This window comes from Panthera pardus, unplaced genomic scaffold (assembly GCF_024362965.1).
Source record: "Panthera pardus isolate Hobbes unplaced genomic scaffold, ASM2436296v1 HiC_scaffold_6, whole genome shotgun sequence".
NCBI lineage: Eukaryota > Metazoa > Chordata > Mammalia > Carnivora > Felidae > Panthera > Panthera pardus.
The window spans coordinates 37,616,019-37,636,676 of NW_026526991.1; the positions used below are offsets into that span (position 1 = coordinate 37,616,019).

Below are 20,658 nucleotides of genomic sequence, written 5' to 3' on the forward strand. Positions count from 1 at the left end.
GATGAATAATGTATCCCCTCAAGGCACATAGAACAGCTATAGACAGACACAAACAAGTCTTATGGATAGATGTTAAACATGAAAACATTCTATGCATACCGCGGGCAGCCATTCAGATGCACAAATAATTTTGAGGTTGGTGGGTTAGGATAGAATGGCCTCTAGAGATGTAGGTTTCAAAAGGAAATCCTTGCTCTCACAGATAAAAATAAGTTCCTAAAATTACATTTCAAGAACTATTCTTTAAGAAAAAAGGGATTTTGGTGGCAACTTTTTTCCTATTTTTTCTACTTTAACCTTTTGAATACAATAATATATATATAATATTTTCAAACATCTAGTTTCACCATTAATGTATGGGAGGGATCAAAGTCCACTGCATGTCATAACATAGTGTATCTCCAAATAGTTCACATAGAAATTTCAGAATCCACATGAGCATAATAAAATTCCCTGTTTAGGAATGCAGAGGGAAGAAAATAATTCTGAATTGGTGACAATTTAAACCATAGAATGACTTAAGGCAATTGTGTTAATTTTAAGTACTTGAAGTAATACTCATGGCTTCAAGAACAAATACAGTTTACATGAGTTATTGCTACGTTTTATTATTTTTGAATGGAAGTAGGGCAAAGCCACCAATAATGAGAATGACAGAACACAGATGGGTGTATAACTGCTGGCATCCAATGGTACCTCTAGGATCTTACAGGAAGAGTTGCTTTATGAAATAGACGACTCACATAGAGTCAGGCAGTTATATAAAATGTATGCTGCTAGAGTGCTCTCAAAGGCTCTCAAAAACCATGTGCTTCCATAAGTAAGCTAAACATCCACCCACGATCTTGTTCAGATTATTAGTTCCTTGGAACGCCATCCTCCCATCCCTACCATTTCCCCCCCAAGAGGTCAGATTTCAACCAGATATTTCAAGCAGATATTCAACCAGAACATGGATTCTGGCTCAGAAAAATTATGACTATAAACGGCATATTCAGTATTTTATTTTTCCATCTTGCCAACAAGATTTATTAAAATTTAAACTTGAAAAGAGTAATATAACATTTATATGTTTACTGATAACATGAGAATCTGAGAAGTGTATCATCAAGTATATCTCCTCTGTTAGCTTTCTATAAGGCCAAAGTATCTTGACCTGAAGAAATACATTCTTTTTAAAGTTACTGTTTTTCATTTAATTTTCACAGAATTGTAATTTTTTTTAACCTGAGGGGGAAAAAAATTGTTTTCTCTAGCTCCATCCATGTCATTGCAAATGCCAAGATCTCATACTGTATCACTGTTGAGTAATACCCCATTGTATAAATATACCATATCTTCCTTTTTTTTTTTTCTCTCAGATCTAGGATTTAGGTTCAGATTAGGGAACGGGTGAGAGTATGTGTTTGGTATCCTGCAGTTCAGAGACCTCACCTGAGACAATTTCATATCAATCTGAGGATGTCAAGTCATAAGAATTCTTCTAAATAAATGAGAAAACAAATCCTTTTCAAGGCTTGACATAGAATGTTCTTTATTTAAAACAGCTCCAGCCAAATTCTACTACTTAAACCATATGAGTAAAGAGACCAGTATCATGCTAATCGGAGGCACTCCAGCAACCTATATCAATTATTACAATGTCACATCTTGTGTGTCCCTCAACTTAATCTACTTGCATTTCAGCTTCTACTATCATAACGATCTTAAGGTATGGATTTAATCAAAGTAATTTTTAATATTTTCACTTCAAATTTTGACATGTTTTGCTTACCAAATGAACAAGGATGAAAAGTGTTAGCAAGGAATTGTGGTACTTGCTAAATCATGGATTTTATATTAGGCTGCTATTTGACCTAGTAATTATACTTTTAGAAATCTATTCAATTCTATAGTAATTATAGAAAGAAGAAAAGACAACACAGGGGCACCTGGGTGGCTCAGTTGGTTAAGCATCTGACTTCGGCCCAGGTCATGATCTCACGGTCCGTGAGTTTGAGCCCCGCTTCGGGCTCTGTACTGACAGCTCAGAGCCTGGGGCTTGCTTCAGATTCTGTGTCTCCCTCTCTCTCTCTGCTTCTCCCCTGCTCATGTCTCTCTCTGTCTCTCTCTCAAAAACAAATTAAAAAAAAAAAAAAGAAAGAAAGAAAAGACAACACAAAAAAGATGTTCAATATAGCATTATTTATAATCATAAATTTTCAAAAAAGACTAAAAGGTCTAGAATGGGGATAAACATTTTTGAGAGGCAGAGTTGAAGTTCAAAATGCTCGTGAGACAGGGTAAAGGAAAAACAGCAGCACAGAAGAATAAGCTGAATTGTTTCAACACTCTAAAATGCTGGCCAAAAAGTAAAAAGTCAGATCTATTATAAAATTAATGCCATATTGCTAAAGTGTGGGAGTATAGAAACTTTATTTACTTCTTTATATATTTGGTATTTAAGTTAAATTCACTACCTACACATTACTTGTATAATCAAAAATTATTTAAAATGCAGGATTTATCTTTTTAAAAGTTGTATCTAAATTTGTTCTACCTTATGGGGCTTCCGTGCTTCAACCATAAGAGTTGACACTGTGTATTCTCACACAATGCACAAGCTTACTTTGCAACCCCCTCTTTAGTACTGTCAGGGCAACCACTCCATTTTTAAGTTTATTTATTTATTTTTGAGAGAGAGCAGGGGAGGGGCAGAGAGAGGAAGACAGAGAGAATCCCAAGAAGGCTCTTCACTGTCAGGACACAGCCTGACACGGGGTTCGAACTCACAGAGGGCGAGATCATGACGTGAGCCGAAACCAAGAATCGGATGCTTAACCAACTGAGCCACCCAGGTGTCCCTCCATTTTTCCCTTAATATTATATACTAATAATTGCTCTTTTAAATAGTAGCATTGCAAATTTTTCTTACTTTACCACAATATTTCCTAAACATCGAGCCTTCAGTTTTTGCATGTTGTCATCCAAAATCATAACTGCAAAGTAAAATATAAACAAATATAAATTTGAATAAAAATGCATAACCTTAAAGATTAAACCTTTCCATATTTTCAATATCCAGCCCCCAAAACTGTGCCTTTAAAGGTATCTTTTAAGTCCTATGAGACCATGAACATATATCACTATGCTAACATCTTACAAAAAATTAAGAGCATATGCTTTGATTCCTAATAAGATTATGAATTTTCCTTCAGAACCTCCATTAAATAAAGACATCGTATTTCAAGCATGCTGTTAATTTCATAATCTATGTTTATATCCACTTCAACATACCCTTCTATTCTATCAAAAACATTAAAAATATATCCAGTTTTTCAAAACTTAAAGGAAACAAATCAAGTTCTTAAATACACCAAAAAAAAATATCTCAAGTAATAAAAATAAACTATTTAAAAGCCTGGAAAACCCCTTTTTTTTCCTAATTTGAGGCTGAATATCCACTTATGAGCCTTAAAGCTCCATTTAACTTTCCCAAATATTATCCCAATGCTTTCTGTGCTAAGCTGTTACAATCCTGAAATACTTTAGGAGGCCGAAGCCTGTATCCCCATTCAGCCACCGCTAGTGCAAACTGGAAATGAGGATATATCATGTTTTAAACTCTAATTTATCCTGTATGCGGCCTCATCCATCCAGGTTATTCTACTGAGTGAAGCTATGAGAAAAGAAGGACATTGTCCCCAGGAAAAAATTAATCATCCCTTCTTTGTGTTCCCAGAGCACTTTGTTTTAAAATTCTATTTTGACAATTAGTAGTGGTGTAAATATCCCTTTCATAAGATGGTGAGATCGTTAAGGGTGGAGGTCATGCCTAACTGTCCCCAAATCCCAGCACAGTGGTCAATTCACTCAATTTACCCTGAACAAGTATTACCCCTTCAATTTCTCTATATAAAAAGTGGGAGTAATTCTTTTCTCATAGTTTGTTACCAGAATTACTTGAAAAAAAAAGTGACAAGCTTCTGGAAGGTACTCAATGAATGTGAAATTGTTACATTACATTGAATATCTTTCACATAAAAAATGGTTTTCTTTCTTTTCCCAAGTGGATACAACTTATGCTTTGAATCTCTGACTAACCACAAAACACAAAAGTCATGAGTCATAATGTCACTATTTCTTTGGTTATAAATACTTTAGTTCTAACGTTTAACCTATGCTGTCTGTAAGCCATTGGCTTACAGACAACAAGAAACTTCTATACTGAAATTTCATGAGGCATCAAAGCTCAACTCATTCTTATAGCTGGATATAAAAATGGTACTGAAATTCTGAAAGGGAAATGTATTTAACATCTCCCATAAACATTAGCCCCTAAAAATGGCTCAACACAAAGCATTTTTTCTGATAAAAGGAATAGGGATGACAGAACTGTTCAAAGTGAGGATATCACTAAAGCTGGGTTCACCTTCCATGCCTGGAAAAGTCACCGACTTCACAGAATATCTATTTCTGCTCTAAAAAAAAATCTTAAGTGTCTTTTTATAAATACATCTGCTAGACTAAACCGAATGATCTCCATTTCCTTAACTAATCATTGTCCTGAAAAGAAAATGCATGTTATTTTAACATGTTACTTTAGAGAAGCAAGGACAAATCTCTGTATTTTATAATTTACATGCAAATAGGAACTCTGTGTAGGAACCATACTCTGTCACCCAAAGATGGGTCCTCATGAATCTATGAAGCTAAATTGTGTGACCTTATGCAAATAAAATAACTCCTGTTCTTCATTTTCCTTGTCTGGAAAATGAATGTGTAAGTCTAAATTGAGTCACCTCGTCCGGCTTCTCTGAAATCTCAGCACACTACTAGGTGAGACTTAGTTCAGTCTGTTTACTGGCAAGAGCTTGCATTAATGCTTCGTTGTGACCCTATGAAGCATGTGGTATTATTATTCCCATTTAGACATAAGGAAATTGAATTTTTTGGAAAGTTAGGTGAATTGTTGCAAAAGTTATACAACTAGAAGGCAGAGCCAAAAAGGGTAATTTCTGAACTATTATAACCACTACCAACAATCTAAAAACAAATATTTAAAATATATTGTATCTCATTTTCACATACCACTGGCATGAATGAAATGATTTTTCTATTTGCAATCTTTAGGCTTTATCTTTAACCAATGAGGTTCAGAAGACTTGTCATCACTCCTAAATTAAAAGGTAGCATATATATAATGGAAAGAACTACAGCTTTTGTGAGAAAAACAAGCAAAGACATAAACAAAAAAATAAAACATGATGGTGGGCGTTCTCTACAGCACCTAACCAGCCATGTTACCTCAGCAAAGTTATTCAGTCTCTCTGAGCAACAGCTAACTCATCTTTAAAATGGTAATGATACCTCTAAATTAAATGTACTTCATCATTAAATGAAATGATGTATGCAAAGTACTCCATACCTAGCAAATATTCCATACATATTAATTTCACAGCCATATTCTTAATGTGCCTTATAAATATTATTTTCTTGGTTATGACAGTCATGTAGGACATGTCCTTGGAAGTTAACAATCTTATTTTTTATCAAATTGACTAATAACAATATTAACGCATTTATTTTCAGTACAAAGTATTCATTCAATCAAATGCTTTTAAGTACCTACTATGCATTTCGGTTCGCATTAGACAGAACAAATACCAAATGTATTAACCTTACATATTTCAAATGATCAGAATCATTTCTCACCATTGTATCCCGGAACACTTTTTCCTGCTTGTCCTGGAGGAGGGGTTTTAGAATTACCTAATCCGATGCATGAGGCTGTAATTGGGGATCCAGTCTCTGGAGAAATAAATATTATTTATCATTTAATATTTCAACTTGAAATCATGATGTTTCCTCAGTGTATGCATTTCTCTCTGCCCCCCACCCCACCGTTTCTCAACAAATTTAACTGCATGAGGAATAAATAGTGCAAGTGTATTATTTAAAAATGAAAAAAAATATATTAGCAATCTATACCAGATCAACATTTTTAAAACTTAAGGATACAAACTGAGAATAACATATATTGTAATGCTTCTTCTAAAGAAAAGAAAGGCCTCTCGAATGTCCTTGGTTATGAATCAAAAGGCATGAAAAATGGAGAATTACGTGACTGAGAATTAAAAAAAAATTTTAACATTTATTCATTTTTGAGAGACAGAGAGAGACAGAGTGTGAGTCAGAGAGGGGCAGAGAGAGAGGGAGACACAGAATCTGAAGCAGACTCCAAGCTCTGAGCTGTCAGCACAGAGCCCAACAGCACAGGGCTTGAACTCACGAACCGCAAGATCATGACCTGAGCTGAAGTCAGACACGTAACTGACTGAGCCACCCAGGCTCCCCATGACTGAGAATTTTACAACACACGTTAAACACTAAAAGATCCCTAGTAAAGATGCCTTCACTTAATTCACCTAGTTATTTTACTATGGTAATAACAGCTACTTGTGAAATATTTTCTGTTATTTATGGATTAATCTCTAAAATTAGTAATCCAAAATTTTGGGGGAATATATGAACAATATCAACGCGAATTTTTTAAGAACTACCCCTGCTTACAGACATTGCATCTGAACTTGAACTTAACAATGCTTTGTCAAACTGCTCTCAGCCTGCTGTTCCAAAAGTCTGGCAGCCAGGTATATAAGAAGGAAGGAAGAAAGGAACAGAGGGAGGAAGGACATTACTGTATGCTGATGATTTCATCAAGAGCAGACACTTAGCCACCGTTAACCTGCATCAATTAACAAAAATGATAGATTAGTTTTCTCTATCTCAAGTTGCTAACCGAATAACAGCAGCTATTATATGATATCCATAAGTTCTGAAAATAATTATTTTTATGGACAAATGCATTTGTTATTATTGGTAAACACAAGTTTGGGGTTAAGAGCATCTTTTAAATATGAGGCATGTGTGTTGGAGGAGCTGGATAAGAGTACTGACAGTGAAAAGTTCTGGAACTACTGGCTTAATATTATACACAGAAACATACACGTACATATCCCCAAAGGATTAATTGTCAAACCAATTGGGTCCAGGGGAATCCAAAATTTTAAAAAACAACTATCTTCCTAAGGACTCAGAATGTATTCTTTCTACTATGGTTTCTATCATAATTTTTCATACATTTATATCACTTTAGCATGGTGGGAGGAATTTATTACTGTTCTTTACTTTCCAGAGTAGCTCAGTTTATTATTCACATTCTATGGATGGTGGCTCGGCTGGCATCAATAACAGAAGATGGACCCTCGAACATTAAAACACAGTTCCTAAGTCACAGTCCAGTGCTTAAGATGCTAAGCCATATGGTCACTGCTGAGGAGAAGCAGCAAGTAACCAGAGCAGACGTTTCTGATGTTTAACAAAAAATTCTCAAGTACTTTCATACTATGAAAAAAAAAACAAAACCGGGCAGGCATTTTATGCAATGGCATTCCATCAGTCATGCAATACCCCTGTCCTTTCTTCCTATGGTGCACGCGAAGCAGGGAAGGAAGCCCCCTTTTTGGAAAGGTTAGCAACATTTTCCCCTCTGCCTTTTTAAAAATGTCTCAGTACTGACCTCAGCTGTCCTCCAAAACTGACAGAGACAAGAACAGCGTGATGACAAGAAGCAACCCTGTCGAGTGAGGCGCTTAAAGGAAGGTATACAGACAGAGCGAGGTGACAACAGGGGCAGAAGCTACTAGGACGCATGAGGAAGGGAGAGGTCCCCTTTATGGCGCCTCTGTTCCCTCTCCCACCCCAAGGCGGGGGAGGGGGAAAGCAGCTGCTAAAGTACGTCTTCTATGTTAAAAGTGTGTCTCATCAAGTTTAGTTTATCACTAGAGGCACTCCAATCATTTCAAGTTCAAACTCTCTACATTTCTAAACTCCATAAAGCCTCTTAGCAACTTGTCAAGAGATGGCCTCAGAACCTACAAATGAACCTTCCAATGACTTCAGGACCTGCTGTCTCAGAGAAGCAAACAGAAACCACAACAACAAAGCTCTAACTGCACTCTGCTTCATCTCGTCTCCATGCGGACTCTCATGAAAGATCCCGGCCCTCTGCCCTTCTTATACCACCGGGAGAGAGGGGATGGGGGCTAGAGGAAGCGAGAATAAAACCTAGTCTTAAAGAAAGACACAAGAACGAGTTAGTGAAGCACGGTCAGTATGTCCTGCCTAAGTAAGTTGACACTATGCGTACTTCCTGAGATTCTTAAGCATCTTTGTATAGTGACTACATATTTATAATCTTGTCAACCTTCCGCTGTTTTGTTATAACCAATGACTGTTAAGTTAAATGAACAGCCTGTTGTTCTATAAGATTACTTTGACTCACTTTTAAGGGCAATGAAAAGGATTATCCATTCAGGTACTTAAAGTAGATACTGTAGGTTTATACTTGAAACATTAGTAATTTGAGTGCCTTGTTGATTTTATTTTGATATTCATTTGGGGGTTTGGGAAAAGAACTGTTGGTAGTGACATGTAAAAGATACATTCAGATGAAATGACAGTTTCCAGGATTCTCCACACAGGGAGCCATAGTTAGGACCAAAGTGGAATAAGAAAGGCCATAATGGTCGCTATAGAAACTTTGGTTGTCTCTCTGTATACCTCTGAACGTCCTGAGACCCAAAGAATGTACTGATCCACCTGCATGGCAAGCACACTCGTGTGCTCACACGTTCATGCACACAGACTGTGTCGCCACCCTGGCTCTCAGGCTTGTCCAGGTGCAAAGTAGGCTTCTGGTTGGGGAAAGCCCTCAGGCACACTGCCGCCCTGACCCAAACTTCTAAGGACTCCCAAAGCCCCATTGCGAAGATGTTCTTAAAACATCTGCTTCACACTGCCCAGGCTATAATTAACTGGCTAGCAGTTATCTAAGAAGACAGGAAATCCGGACGTCACACTGAGACCGAGAAATGGCTGCATTTAAACCAACCAGAACATTCTTTTGAGGAAAAGAATTGGATGCTTCATTTGGAGAAATCTTCCCAAAGATACCTAATCTTAGAAAGAGACACCCAGGAAGAAGGTGGCAGGGAGCTGAAGGCTGTGAAGAAGACGTTAGATTGGTACATTTATATTCATACTGCATTAACAGCTAATGCAGACACTTCACTTTTTATTTTTTTTTATTTTTTAGTATCTTTACTGCCTCTCCACCTTATTGCATTGGTGCCTCTCCACCTTATTGCATTGCTATTACTTAGAGGATTTTTCCCTAAAACCGCTAACTCTAAAGAAAAATAATGAGAACATACATTTTTTTTCAAATATGAATTATGCTGTGTTATGCTAAATGTTTTTTATGTTATTGCATTTAATCCAACTACGCAGGGAGATAGAAAAAAAAGGGATATTCTTTTTACAAATGAAAAATACTAAGGACTGACCTAGAAAATTGAAACCATTTTTCCTGGTTGCATAGTTCTTACAGAAAAGGATCAAAATGAAATAGAAAAGCATACCACTTGTGAGGTTCTTAAGTAGAATATGAAGGGCTGAAATCACCTGGACTGTGTCTCAGAGGAAGAAAAATCCTTGCAACAGACAGTGAGCCCAGTCTCTCAGATTTGTAAATGGAAGTAATGGTGGGACATAGCACTTATCAGCAAATATTTATTGAGCAGCTACTATGTGCTAGGTGCTGTCATCAGAACTGGGGCTAGAACAATGAACAAAAGTGACCACGATTCCTACTGTCATGGAGCTCACATTCTAGACGGAAAGACAAACAATAAAAACACACATAAAACATATGACATGTTAAGGAGTCATAAGCACTAAGAAAATTTTTGAAAGCATAGACGGGGTGTGTGATGTGATGGGGAAGAATTGCGATTTTAGATTGGGTGGCCAGAAAAGACTTCTCTGAGAAGGTAACATTTAAGTGAAGGCTTGAAACGAGTGAGGACCTGTGTCACGTGACATCTAAGGACAAAGAATCCAGGAGGAAGGAAACACAAGGGCAAAGGTCCTGAGGTAAGCTTATTTGTAGAGTGTTTGAGGAATGGTTAGTCAGCTAGTGTTACTGAAGCAGAATAAAGGAGGAAAGTATTAACAGGGAATAAGCTCAGATAGGTAGTGAGGAGACAGATCATTTAAAAGTTCTTTGAAGTCCTCGTAAGACCTCAAGCTTTAGTTCTGAGTGATGCTGCATGCTAATGAGGGCTTTTGAACAAAAAGTAATGAATCACAACAATGCAAATAAAATTTATGTAAATATCTGCACAACATTCAGTTCTATGGCCAAGTTTATTTTATTTGGGGTTTTGAGAGAGCTGTATGTGAGAAAATGCATGGACAGACAGACGTTGCATTAGAATTGTTGGTTCAGACACAGAGATTTCTGTGTCTTCCCGAACACTCAGGAACCAATTCACATGAAAATGCCCTAGACTAGTTGAAAGGCGAGGGTCCAGTCAGGTGATGCAGGGAAGACAACTGCCCACATCAACCAAAAATAATCACTTTTGTTATATAAGTGTTATTGTGTATATAGATCAGCACAACATTTCTGAAAGGCACTTTGGTAACTATAAAAACCCTTAAAAATGCACATACTCTTTAACCCAGTGGTTCCACGTTAAGGAATATATACAAGGAAATGTTTGTAGATGTTCACAAATATTAAGCATCAGGGATATTTATCACAGTATTGTTTATATTGATGTTTAGAAGACTGTCCACAAATAGAGATCAGACCATATTAAGAATCAATGCAAAGCTACTCAAACATCATAGAATAATGTCTGATAGGAAATAATTTTTACAAAGTATTATTTAGAAAATCTATAAAAGAGAATGCATAATATGATTCTTTTATGTAAGTAATATGCACTGAGCAAAATTATATATCTTGGCAAGATACACATTAAAATATTGACAAGTTATTTCTGAATGGTGAGCGAAGGGGAAATTATGTTGATCAATTCAGAAGGCTATATCCACAACTTTGAAATGTACTCACTATGGAGAGTAGATTGGCTGCAATTTGTTGGAGCCTCATCTTATTGAAAGGTGGGACCTATGTCCTCTCGATTTGAGTCTCAGCTACTTTTTGATGGCTCTAATAGAAAAGAGTAGAAGTGACTCTTTGTTTCCAGGCACAGGCCTTAAGAATTTTAGATCATTATCTCTGGAACCTCTGAGCTGCCATGTAAAATGGCCCATTATTCTGAATCCTGCAGGCTAAAAATGCCACTTGCAGGCATTCCCGTCAAAAGTCTTGACTGACTCCAACCTTGTGGCCATTCCCAGGCATGAGAGTGAAGCCATCTTGGACCCACCAGACCAGCCTATTCACCACCAAATACTGTCTGAGTTGTCTCAATCAAGAGTACATGGAGTGTGGGGCCCCTGGTTGGCTCAGTCAGTTAAGCATCCATCCTTGGTTTCAGCTCAGGTCAAGTTATGATCTCATTGTCTGTAGGTTTGAGCCCTGCACTGGGCTCTGTGCAGGCAGTGCGGAGCCTGCGTAAGATTCTCTTCCCTTCCTCCAGTCGTGTGCAGTTGCCCTCTCTCGCTCACAAAATAAGTAAATAAACTTTATTTAAAAAAAAAAAAAGAGTACAGAGTACATGCAGTGTAAAACCTCTAGTTGATCACTGCCCATACTCCTCATCCATAAAACCATAATATATGGTTGTTATTTTAAGCTACTAGGTTTTGGAGTAGCTTGGTTTTGTTTGTTTGTTTGTTAATACAGCAATAGACACTTGGAACACTGGCCACTAAAAATATTATAAAATCTTCCAAAAAAGAATCAGTGCAATTCTCAAAAAAGAATTGTGCACATAATTATATGAAAACACTCTCTTCAAATCAGGTTCTTCCTGAGTGCTTAAGAATCATTTGAATCAGCAGAACCAAACACAGTCTAGTCCCTGACATTTTATGTTCAGGAATTGTTTGCTGACTAGTAAATACATATTTCTTCCATGGGTTTAGGCTCCGGTTCCCATTATTAAGGTCAGGGTTCTTAAAAAAATAAATAGCAGATCACAGAATAATGCAATCCCAAAATGAAATGGGGAGCGGGAGAAATAGAGGACTCAGAAGAGAAAAAGCTGTATGTTATCATTATAATTCTGTTCCAACATTTTCTTATCCCAAGAATGATATTAAAAGGTCAGGCCTCCAATACATATTTATGGAATTCTCTCTGAAAGGCATTTCTTTTAATGGGAAGGCAGTGTTAAGGGTGGAAAGACATGCCAAACAGAAATAGCAGCATGTTCAAAGGTTGAGAAGTTAGACCATCAAGGGACTGACTGCAAGACATTCAGCAGAGCAAAGCTCAGGGGTGTAGGGTGGACAAGAGAAACAACAAGAGACAAAGTCAGAGAGATGAGCAGAGGCAGATCAAAAAGTGCCTTTTGTGCCAGGGTAAGAAATTTAGATATCATTCCAGGAAAAATGGGAGGCAGAGCGGGTTTTAGCAGAAGTGATTTGCTCAGAATTGCATTTTACAAAAATCTCTTCAGTTGCAAACTGGAGCACTAAACTGGGGATCCTAATCCAGAGCAGAAGTCATTTAGATGTTGGTGGTTTGATGAGGGGTGAGCAGCTGTGGAAGATGAGATCAAATCTGAGTTGCACTCAGAATCAGAGGGTCTTGGTGATTGTTTGAGTGTGGAGAAAGCGCAAGAGGGAGAGGTCCAGACAACCCCAGGGTTTTGGCTCATAAATGAAAGGCAATGCAGAAAGAAGAGTAGATGTGAGTGAGGGTTAAGAGGAAGAACACAGTGGCAGGTTCACAAAGCCCATCTCTGTCAATAAGAGCTCCCGCTGCATCTGAAAATCTGCCATTCTGTGCACACTGTGGTTCTAGAAGCACTACACTTAAGCAATATGGATTTAGAAGTTGGTGGCCCATGCAGAGAGCTGAAGTCCTGGAAATCAATCAATTCAGCAGCCTGGTACCGCTGAGTCATATTAATCACAGCATCATCATGGGCATAAAAGCAATTTGTAAAGAAACCATTCTCTCCAATTCTGAATCTATGCAGTGTGCTATAAATAACTTGAATGGTGGCGGCAGAGGGGAAGCAGAACAGTGAGATGTATACCGGTGAAAGAAAATCAATTGAATCTTTGTGTTCACGAGATGGTACGATTACAGTTTAAAATACTTAATTCAAAGCAGCCTAACTTTTTGTACTGGAAGCAGACCATTAATTTGAGTTGTGGTCTTATCCTTCTCCCTTACCAGCCCCTTACTGCCTCTAACTGTGGAGAAACTCATAAATTACCTGCAGTTAAGTTAGATAAGAAACGCTGAATTAATGAAGGCATACGATAAGACCTAGGAAGGGAGGACTGTGGACAAAACAGAGCAATGAGAGTTCCCGTTTTAATCTTAACCAGCAAGTTGACTCCGGGAAATTAAACTCTCTATGATTACTTTTTCTTGTGTACAAACTGAACTCTTACGTTCCAAGTTCTCTTGAGTCTGGATTATCTACAGGCCAGGAGGCGAAAGATGGCCTTTATATTCATGAAAGGTGATTCAAAGAAAGGGAAGGAAAAAGGAAAATATTTATTGAGAGTTCCTGTAGGTCAGAAACTCTGCTGCATTGTTTGTACATATTTCACTTCACTTCAAGCTTCCTACAAGCCCGTGAGATAAAGTGCCCGCAGAAGATCAAGGCCTTGCCTATAGCTGCAGAGTGAGTGTTGCACCAGGATTGAAAAGCAGTCCTGTTAGGAGTCAGCATCACTTTTCACTACCTACACTGCTTTTCCAAGGAGAACAGTCACCTGTGGTTTCTAAAATTAGAACTGACAGTACAAGAGGAACTGGGAACTATTTGGGGGGGGGGGGAGGGTCAATGGGTCCACGATGTAGGGGTTTATAAGCAACAGGGGGAAAATCAAATTTCCAGACAGTAAGGTTTGTCAAGGAAGGGTTTAGGAACTCTTTTTTCTTGTAGAGATCAACAAAACCATAACATATTTTTGCCTTTCAAGAGTGGATTAAATGTGATTCTTGCCCAAGGTAGGAGGATTAGAGTGGATGACATTTCAAAAGCCAAACCAACTTTATATCATTCGTTGATTTCACAGTGTTTAGTCTCTTGTGAAAACATTACCACTAATACAATAATGAGTACAAACAAATATTCTAAAAAGCAATTATACATATCCAAACTACTTCACGTAATCATATTTGGAAAAAAAAAAAAGAAACGATGTTCTTTCTACATGATCATAATATAAAGATGACAACGTCTGATTCAAAGGGTGGTATTTGACTTGGAAGATTCATTTTCAGATGGATTAACAATTTGTAAACAGTTACTCACTTTCAGAAAGAAAAGCCTTGTGAAGCCTGCCTTACATTTGACAAGAGATTATTCCTTCCACAAATCAAATTCATGTAGCTTACCTCTAAGCCCCTGCTTCTCAAATTATCAGTAAACATTACCTACCTTAAACTAATGAAGATTGCTCTAAATGAAAAAAAAAAATCCTGTTGCCAGGCAACAAAGATGGCATCAGGACTTTTTTCTCTCTCACCAGATGGATAGTGTCAGCATCGCTAGCTGAACATTGCTGAGAAGCCACTGAATCCATAAAACTGTTTTTTCCCCAATCACAACTTCTCATGCTAAACTATGTAAAAATTCTTCCCCATGAATGAAAAAAAGAGATGAATTTATTTTTGACTGTGACATTGAAAAAAAAAGTGCAGCAGACAGTAGTAATCCATTCACATAACTAAAGACTCTGCATTCTACTATTTGAAAGTAGCATACGGTATATCCTGGACAGCCCCATTCATGGGGCAAAGGCATTGTCAGTCCAGTGCAGTTCAATCCAGTGAACTGGGTTCCACAGTGTGTATTTCAAGAGTTTAGTGCAATCCTGTGTCTTTGAAAACACAGGCCTGTATTTTAATGAAGCCATAGCACCTGAATTTGATGGACTCAGACATTAAGCAAAACCCAAAAGCAAGGAATAACAAAGAGTCCAAAAGTGAACCTAGGAAGGCGGCATTTGGTTGTACAGAGGTATCTCACTCTGAGATCTGCAGCCATGGGAAGTTTTGCTAGTAGCTCTTGGCACCCAAACTATAGAAAGTATGTTTCAAATAAAGATAGAATCTTCAAGGTAAGTCACCAAGAAGATGCTTTCCTCACTGTCATCTCAGCCATGTAGGGCCTCTTATGCCTGAGTCCTAGAAAAGCATTTTGCGATAAAATATACAGGATTTTACGTGAGGCACAAGTTAAGTACATTTAAGTTAGAAGAAAGTCATAAATTTTTCACACAGTTGTACATTTATTTTTAAAAAGGCAGAAATAGGGGAGCCTGGGTGGTTCAGTAGGTTGAGCATCAGACTTTGGCTCAGATCATGATCTCGCAGTTCAATGAGCTCCAGCCCTGCAATGGACTCTGTGCTGTCAGCACGGAGCCAGCTTCAGATACTCTGTCCCCCTCTCTCTGCTCCTCCCCTGCTTACACTCTTACTTTCAAACAGTAAATAAAATATTTTAAAAAGGCAGAAATAACAAGAGTCATAAAGCTTCCAACGTTGAATTCCAAAGATGAAGAAAAGTCCCTACTGTAGAGTAAATTTAGGGCTCCAGACTGACGGATTGGAATCTCTCAGCAAAAAGTGTACCAACTTACTTATAAAAGCAGAATGTCTGAGAAAGCAGGGGTAATAAGGGAGAGGATGACCCAAAACAGCAAGTGGCTTCCACTTTGATACCCTACCTATCAAATCCTCAAATGTTGGCTGTTTCACAATTAGTCTACCTAGAAGGAATGAGACAGTACTACATTTGAAATGTACCATTTTCCACAGAGGTCTCTGCTTAGGAGAATTGTTACTAAACTGTAATTACTTATTCCATTTTGTACTTTTGATTTTTGTAAAGAAAATGTATTGCTGTCTTTAAAAAAATACTTGGGCTGGGGCACCTGGGTGGCTCAGTCGGTTGAGCGTCCGACTTCAGCTCAGGTCATGATCTCATGGTTTGAGGGTTCGAGCCCCGCATCAGGCTCTGTGCTGACCACTTACCCAGCCTGGAGCCTACTTTGGATTCTGTGTCTCCTCTCTCTGCCCCTCCCCCACTCACGCTTTGTCTCACTCTGTTTCTCAAAAAAATAAATATAAAAAAAAATTTTTAAAATACCTGGGCTAAAGGATCTTGTCGAGATAAACCTAAGACTAGGGACTGAATTGGGTCAGCCTAACTAATTTTTGTGGTTAAAACTGTGGTTGAGTTGTCTGTTCTTAGGAAGTATATCCTACTACACTGTGCGAAAAAAAAGGATTATTGTGTCATGTGGCCTTGACATATCTTAACAAGGTAGTATTGGGAGGGTGTGCTTTTAAGATCAATGATTTTGATTTAAGAACTGGCATGATCGAAGTTTGCTGAAGGCTTTGAATCCACTTTAACAAAATTCAAAATTATCAGATTCCTTCTCAAAGGAGGAAGATTTAGTCTATGTATAGAACATAGTGACTTCAGAACTGGCAACTGCAATTGAAACTGCAGCAGTTCAATCAAACAGAGAGAGAAACACTGATTACTCTGAGACATAAGAACTCAGCAAAGATGGCTCAAGGCAGATAAAGTAAGATCAATAACTTAATTGTCCCCAATGTCTCAATCTGTTAGGTGGCTACTGTTTTCTCATTGAAATCCCTCCTTAGGGTTTCTCAAATACTATGAAGAATCTTATTCCCTCATTAAAGTGACAGAAGCAAAACAAGTAAACAAACAACAAAATCACCCAGTGCCGCTCAAGTTGGTAGCTATTACATCATCACTACTTCATCACTACTTGGGTACTTGAAATACTTTCAATGTAAGCTCTGTATCTTCTGATGGGAATCACACAGACAATATTCTGACAGCAGATAGAAAGAATCACGGATTCCTTTCATCTCAACCCTTTACCTACCAAGGTGTTCTTTATTAAAGCCTTTGTGGAACTTGGGTATTCTAACCTCACAGTCGTTGTCTTTAATTAACTGACTGGTAGCATGTGAAAAAATAGGGTTTCTACTTAACTAACATTAAAAAGTGGGATGCCAAGCTGTTTTGTTACAATCACTTCTAAACCAGTATCATGTCTTACAGTAAATGGAAAGGAAAAGAAAGGAAGGGAAAGGAAGGGAAAGGAAGGGAAAGGAAGGGAAAGGAAGGGAAAGGAAAGGAAAGGAAAGGAAAGGAAAGGAAAGGAAAGGAGAGCAAAGGAGAGCAAAGGAGAGCAAAGGAGAGCAAAGGAGAGCAAAGGAGAGCAAAGGAAAAGGAAGGAAGAAAACCTCTAAAAAGAATAAGGTCTACTGTGTTTTGGGTTCTAGTAGTTAGTCTCTGAAATTTAAGGAATTTTTTTTTTTTTTTTTTTTTTTTGTATTTGGCCATTCACTCATAAGGAAAATGATTCCTTTATAGTTATCTTCAGACAGGGGCACCTGGGTGTCTCAGTAGGTTGAGCATCCGACTTTGGCTCAGGTCATGATCTCACAGTCGGTGAGTTCGAGCCCCTGCGTCGGGCTCTGTGCTGACAGCTCAGAGTCTGGAGCCTGCTTCAGTTTCTGTGTCTCCCCCTCACTCTGCCCCTGCCCTGCTCATGCTCTCTCTCTCTCTCTCTCTCTCTCAAAAATAAATAAACATACAAAAAAGATATTTATAGTTATCTTTAGTCAGAAACACAACAACAACAACTTCCTGCAAAGGACACCATGCACTGCACAGTGCTTTCCAAAATTGTGCTTTGTATCTGATTTTCGGAAAAGCTAAAAATGATTAATAACAGTAGGGTGTTTTATCTGGTGATGTATACCTGAGGATAATGAAGTTTTGGCTGTTTATTTATTTTTGCCCATGAATTACCATATCTTAATGGGACGATTATCTATTCTCTTAATCTCTCCTTTTTGTTTTGTTAAATTTTTAAATGTTATTTATTTAGAAAGAAAGAAAGAAAGAAAGAAAGAAAGAAAGAAAGAAAGAAAGAAAGAAAGAAAGAAAGAAAAAAAGAACGAACAAATGAGCGGGAGGGGCAGAGAGAGACAGAGAGGGAGAGAGAGAGAGAATCCCAAGCATGGGGCTCAATCTCACAACCATGAGATCATGACCTGGGCCGAAATCAAGAGTTGGACACTTAACTGACTGAGCCACCCAGGTGCCCTTAATTTCCCCTGTTTAAACTATAATTGTAGCACCTCTGTTTCTCTTTCTCTATGTATAACAGAAAATGAAAGATTCAGTCAATTATGCAGATATTTTCAATCATTTTAGGGATAAGTTATGGTGAAGATAAAAAATCTGAATGAATGACAACAATTTGTCTTTTATTCAGATTTATGAATCAAAGATATACAACTCTCCTATCTAAATTTAGCAAGACAAATTTTCTTTATGAAAGCATTAAGTGTTTACATTAGCACAATCCAAAACAAGGGCTTAATATTTCAGTCATGTTGAATAATGATGTTTTTATTTAAATGCTCCTGCAAGGAGTTGATTGGTTCTCAAATTTTCCACAGATTAGTTCTCAGTTTAGAACCTTATATATTATTTAAATCAAATATTAAAGAGTGTTGATATCAAGGGGCCAAAAGAGAATGACAGTCCCCAGAAATCTGTTGTTGCTAATACAAATTTCACTAACGTAACAAAAACAACATGGTAATGAAATGGATTGACTGCAGAATGCCTTCTTATAACTCAAGTCACAGAAATTAATCAATTTTTATTCATACATTTTAGTTACTTACCATATCCCTAATTAATTCTAAATCATACATCACAGATTCTAAGCAGCCATTTGTACACATATATTAATGTAATCAGAGAGCAAATTCATAAATTATACATTGTATGGAAGGCTCATAAAAGTGTACGATTATATAAAAAAATCAATTTCTAAGTCAATAACAAGAAAAAAGGTCTTGTAGAAAATCTGAAATTTGAAATGAAAAGTATTTCTTTGGCCAAAGCTTAACATGCCTTCAAATGCTATCAGGTTTTCACATGGCCACTCTTGTGGACATGACCCCATCCATTTAATATGTAAATAGTAGGAAATTCATGACTGTGCCAAACACATTGAATTTTCCTTTCTCTTTCCTAAGAGTTAATAATAACCCACAAAGTACTTGCCTTTTTCTCCCTGGTGAGTTAACATTAATTTGATATCACTTTAAGAAAGGTCTGTGGGGAATGCCTGGGTGGCTTAGTTGATTGAGCATCTCGACTCTTGATTTCGGCTCAGGTCATGTGGGGACTGAGCCCCACATCAGGCTCTGCTGCTGAGCATGGAGCCTGCTTAAGATTCTCTCTCTCTCTCTCTCTCTCTCTCTCTCTCTCTCCCTCTGCCCCTCTCCCCCACTCATACTCCTTCTCTCTCTCTCTCTCTCTCAAAAAAAGCTGCAAATATTAAACCTGAGTGTCACTTTGCAGTTACTTGCCACATCATACAACTTTGAAAGTAATGAATTGATTCCTTCTATGCAACTGAATAAAAATCCGAAGGAAATTTTGTTAGTAGCTGACATCTGCATCACCTAGGATGAATTTCTTTTATAAGGTACAAAACTCCCTACCTGACTGGCTACCTATCCACCTCTCCACATGTATGTATTTCTGTACTTTAATTGGACACATCAAAGTCTGTAAAATCAGATGGGAGGGGATAGAATCAGTCATTATTAGTAGAAATCCACTATGGTTTCCACAGTACTGAGCAGCCCTTCAAACCTGATTAAAATGATGGCACACTGACATAATGTTGCTATTAATTTTCTCTAAACAAGACATTAAAGAAAAAATTGCAAATTCACATGAAACTCAGTGCCCACCAGGGAACTCCTATGTGTGTTTTTCAGGTGTCAGTAAGCTTTTCGTAAGCCTGGATGCACTAACTACATACATCTGCACAAGCTATTATATATAAAGATATTAACAAGAAAAAAAGAATCATAATTTTATTTATTAATATGCTGATTTCCTTCAGTAGGCTTTGGCATAGTCACCTATAGTGGGGGAAAAACAATATTTTTCTGCAAGCACTTGCATGAGGTCACTGTGTTGGAAACAACCCCTCATATTGACCAGGAAAAGGAAAGGAAAATCATCTTAAAGTTGATAAGATATTTTCCTCTTCCTACCTAGGAGAGTAACAGTTAGAATTTTCCTGGTGAATAAGGGGATGCATCAATCCTATAAATACTCTTCCTTGCAGAAACAATAAGTCTTCACTTGTTTTTGTATATTTCTACATATGGCACTGCTCTTTCTCTGAATTCAGTCTTATCATTTTTTATTTCCTAAATAGTTACAAATCTGAATTTAGGTAAGAAGTTTTTCCCTTAGCAAATAAAACTAGAGCGAATAGAAACTCTTTCTGATTTTCACTGTATTTAAGGAAAATGTATTCCACTCTGATCATTCATTTTATATTTTGTATTACCAAAGATATGGAAAACATGTTTTTCCAAAGAGCAATATCCAAGAAGATAATATAAAAAGTATCATTTATCAGAATCAAAGAGTTCTAAAATATCAAACAATGAACTTCAGTTTTAGTCACTCACTTGATTTTCTAGACTCTTATTATTTTTAAAATCAGGCTTAGTCTTTGCAAAGAAAATATATTTAAAAATTGTTTTCATTCAAATTTGATACTCTGCCC

At 37.3% G+C, this 20,658-nt stretch overlaps 1 protein-coding gene across 1 annotated transcript in view; it reads right to left on the bottom strand.

Moving 5' to 3' along the window:
* The window catches only part of ACSS3 (acyl-CoA synthetase short chain family member 3), a 153,632-nt gene that overhangs the window by 25,310 nt on the left and 107,664 nt on the right, over positions 1 to 20,658 (bottom strand). Inside the window, exons 10-11 of the mRNA XM_019455239.2 lie at positions 5,695 to 5,790; positions 2,915 to 2,978 (exon numbers count right to left, since the gene is read on the bottom strand). Coding sequence (XP_019310784.2) covers positions 2,915 to 2,978; positions 5,695 to 5,790 — 160 coding nt within the window. The remainder of the gene's footprint in view (positions 1 to 2,914; positions 2,979 to 5,694; positions 5,791 to 20,658) is intronic.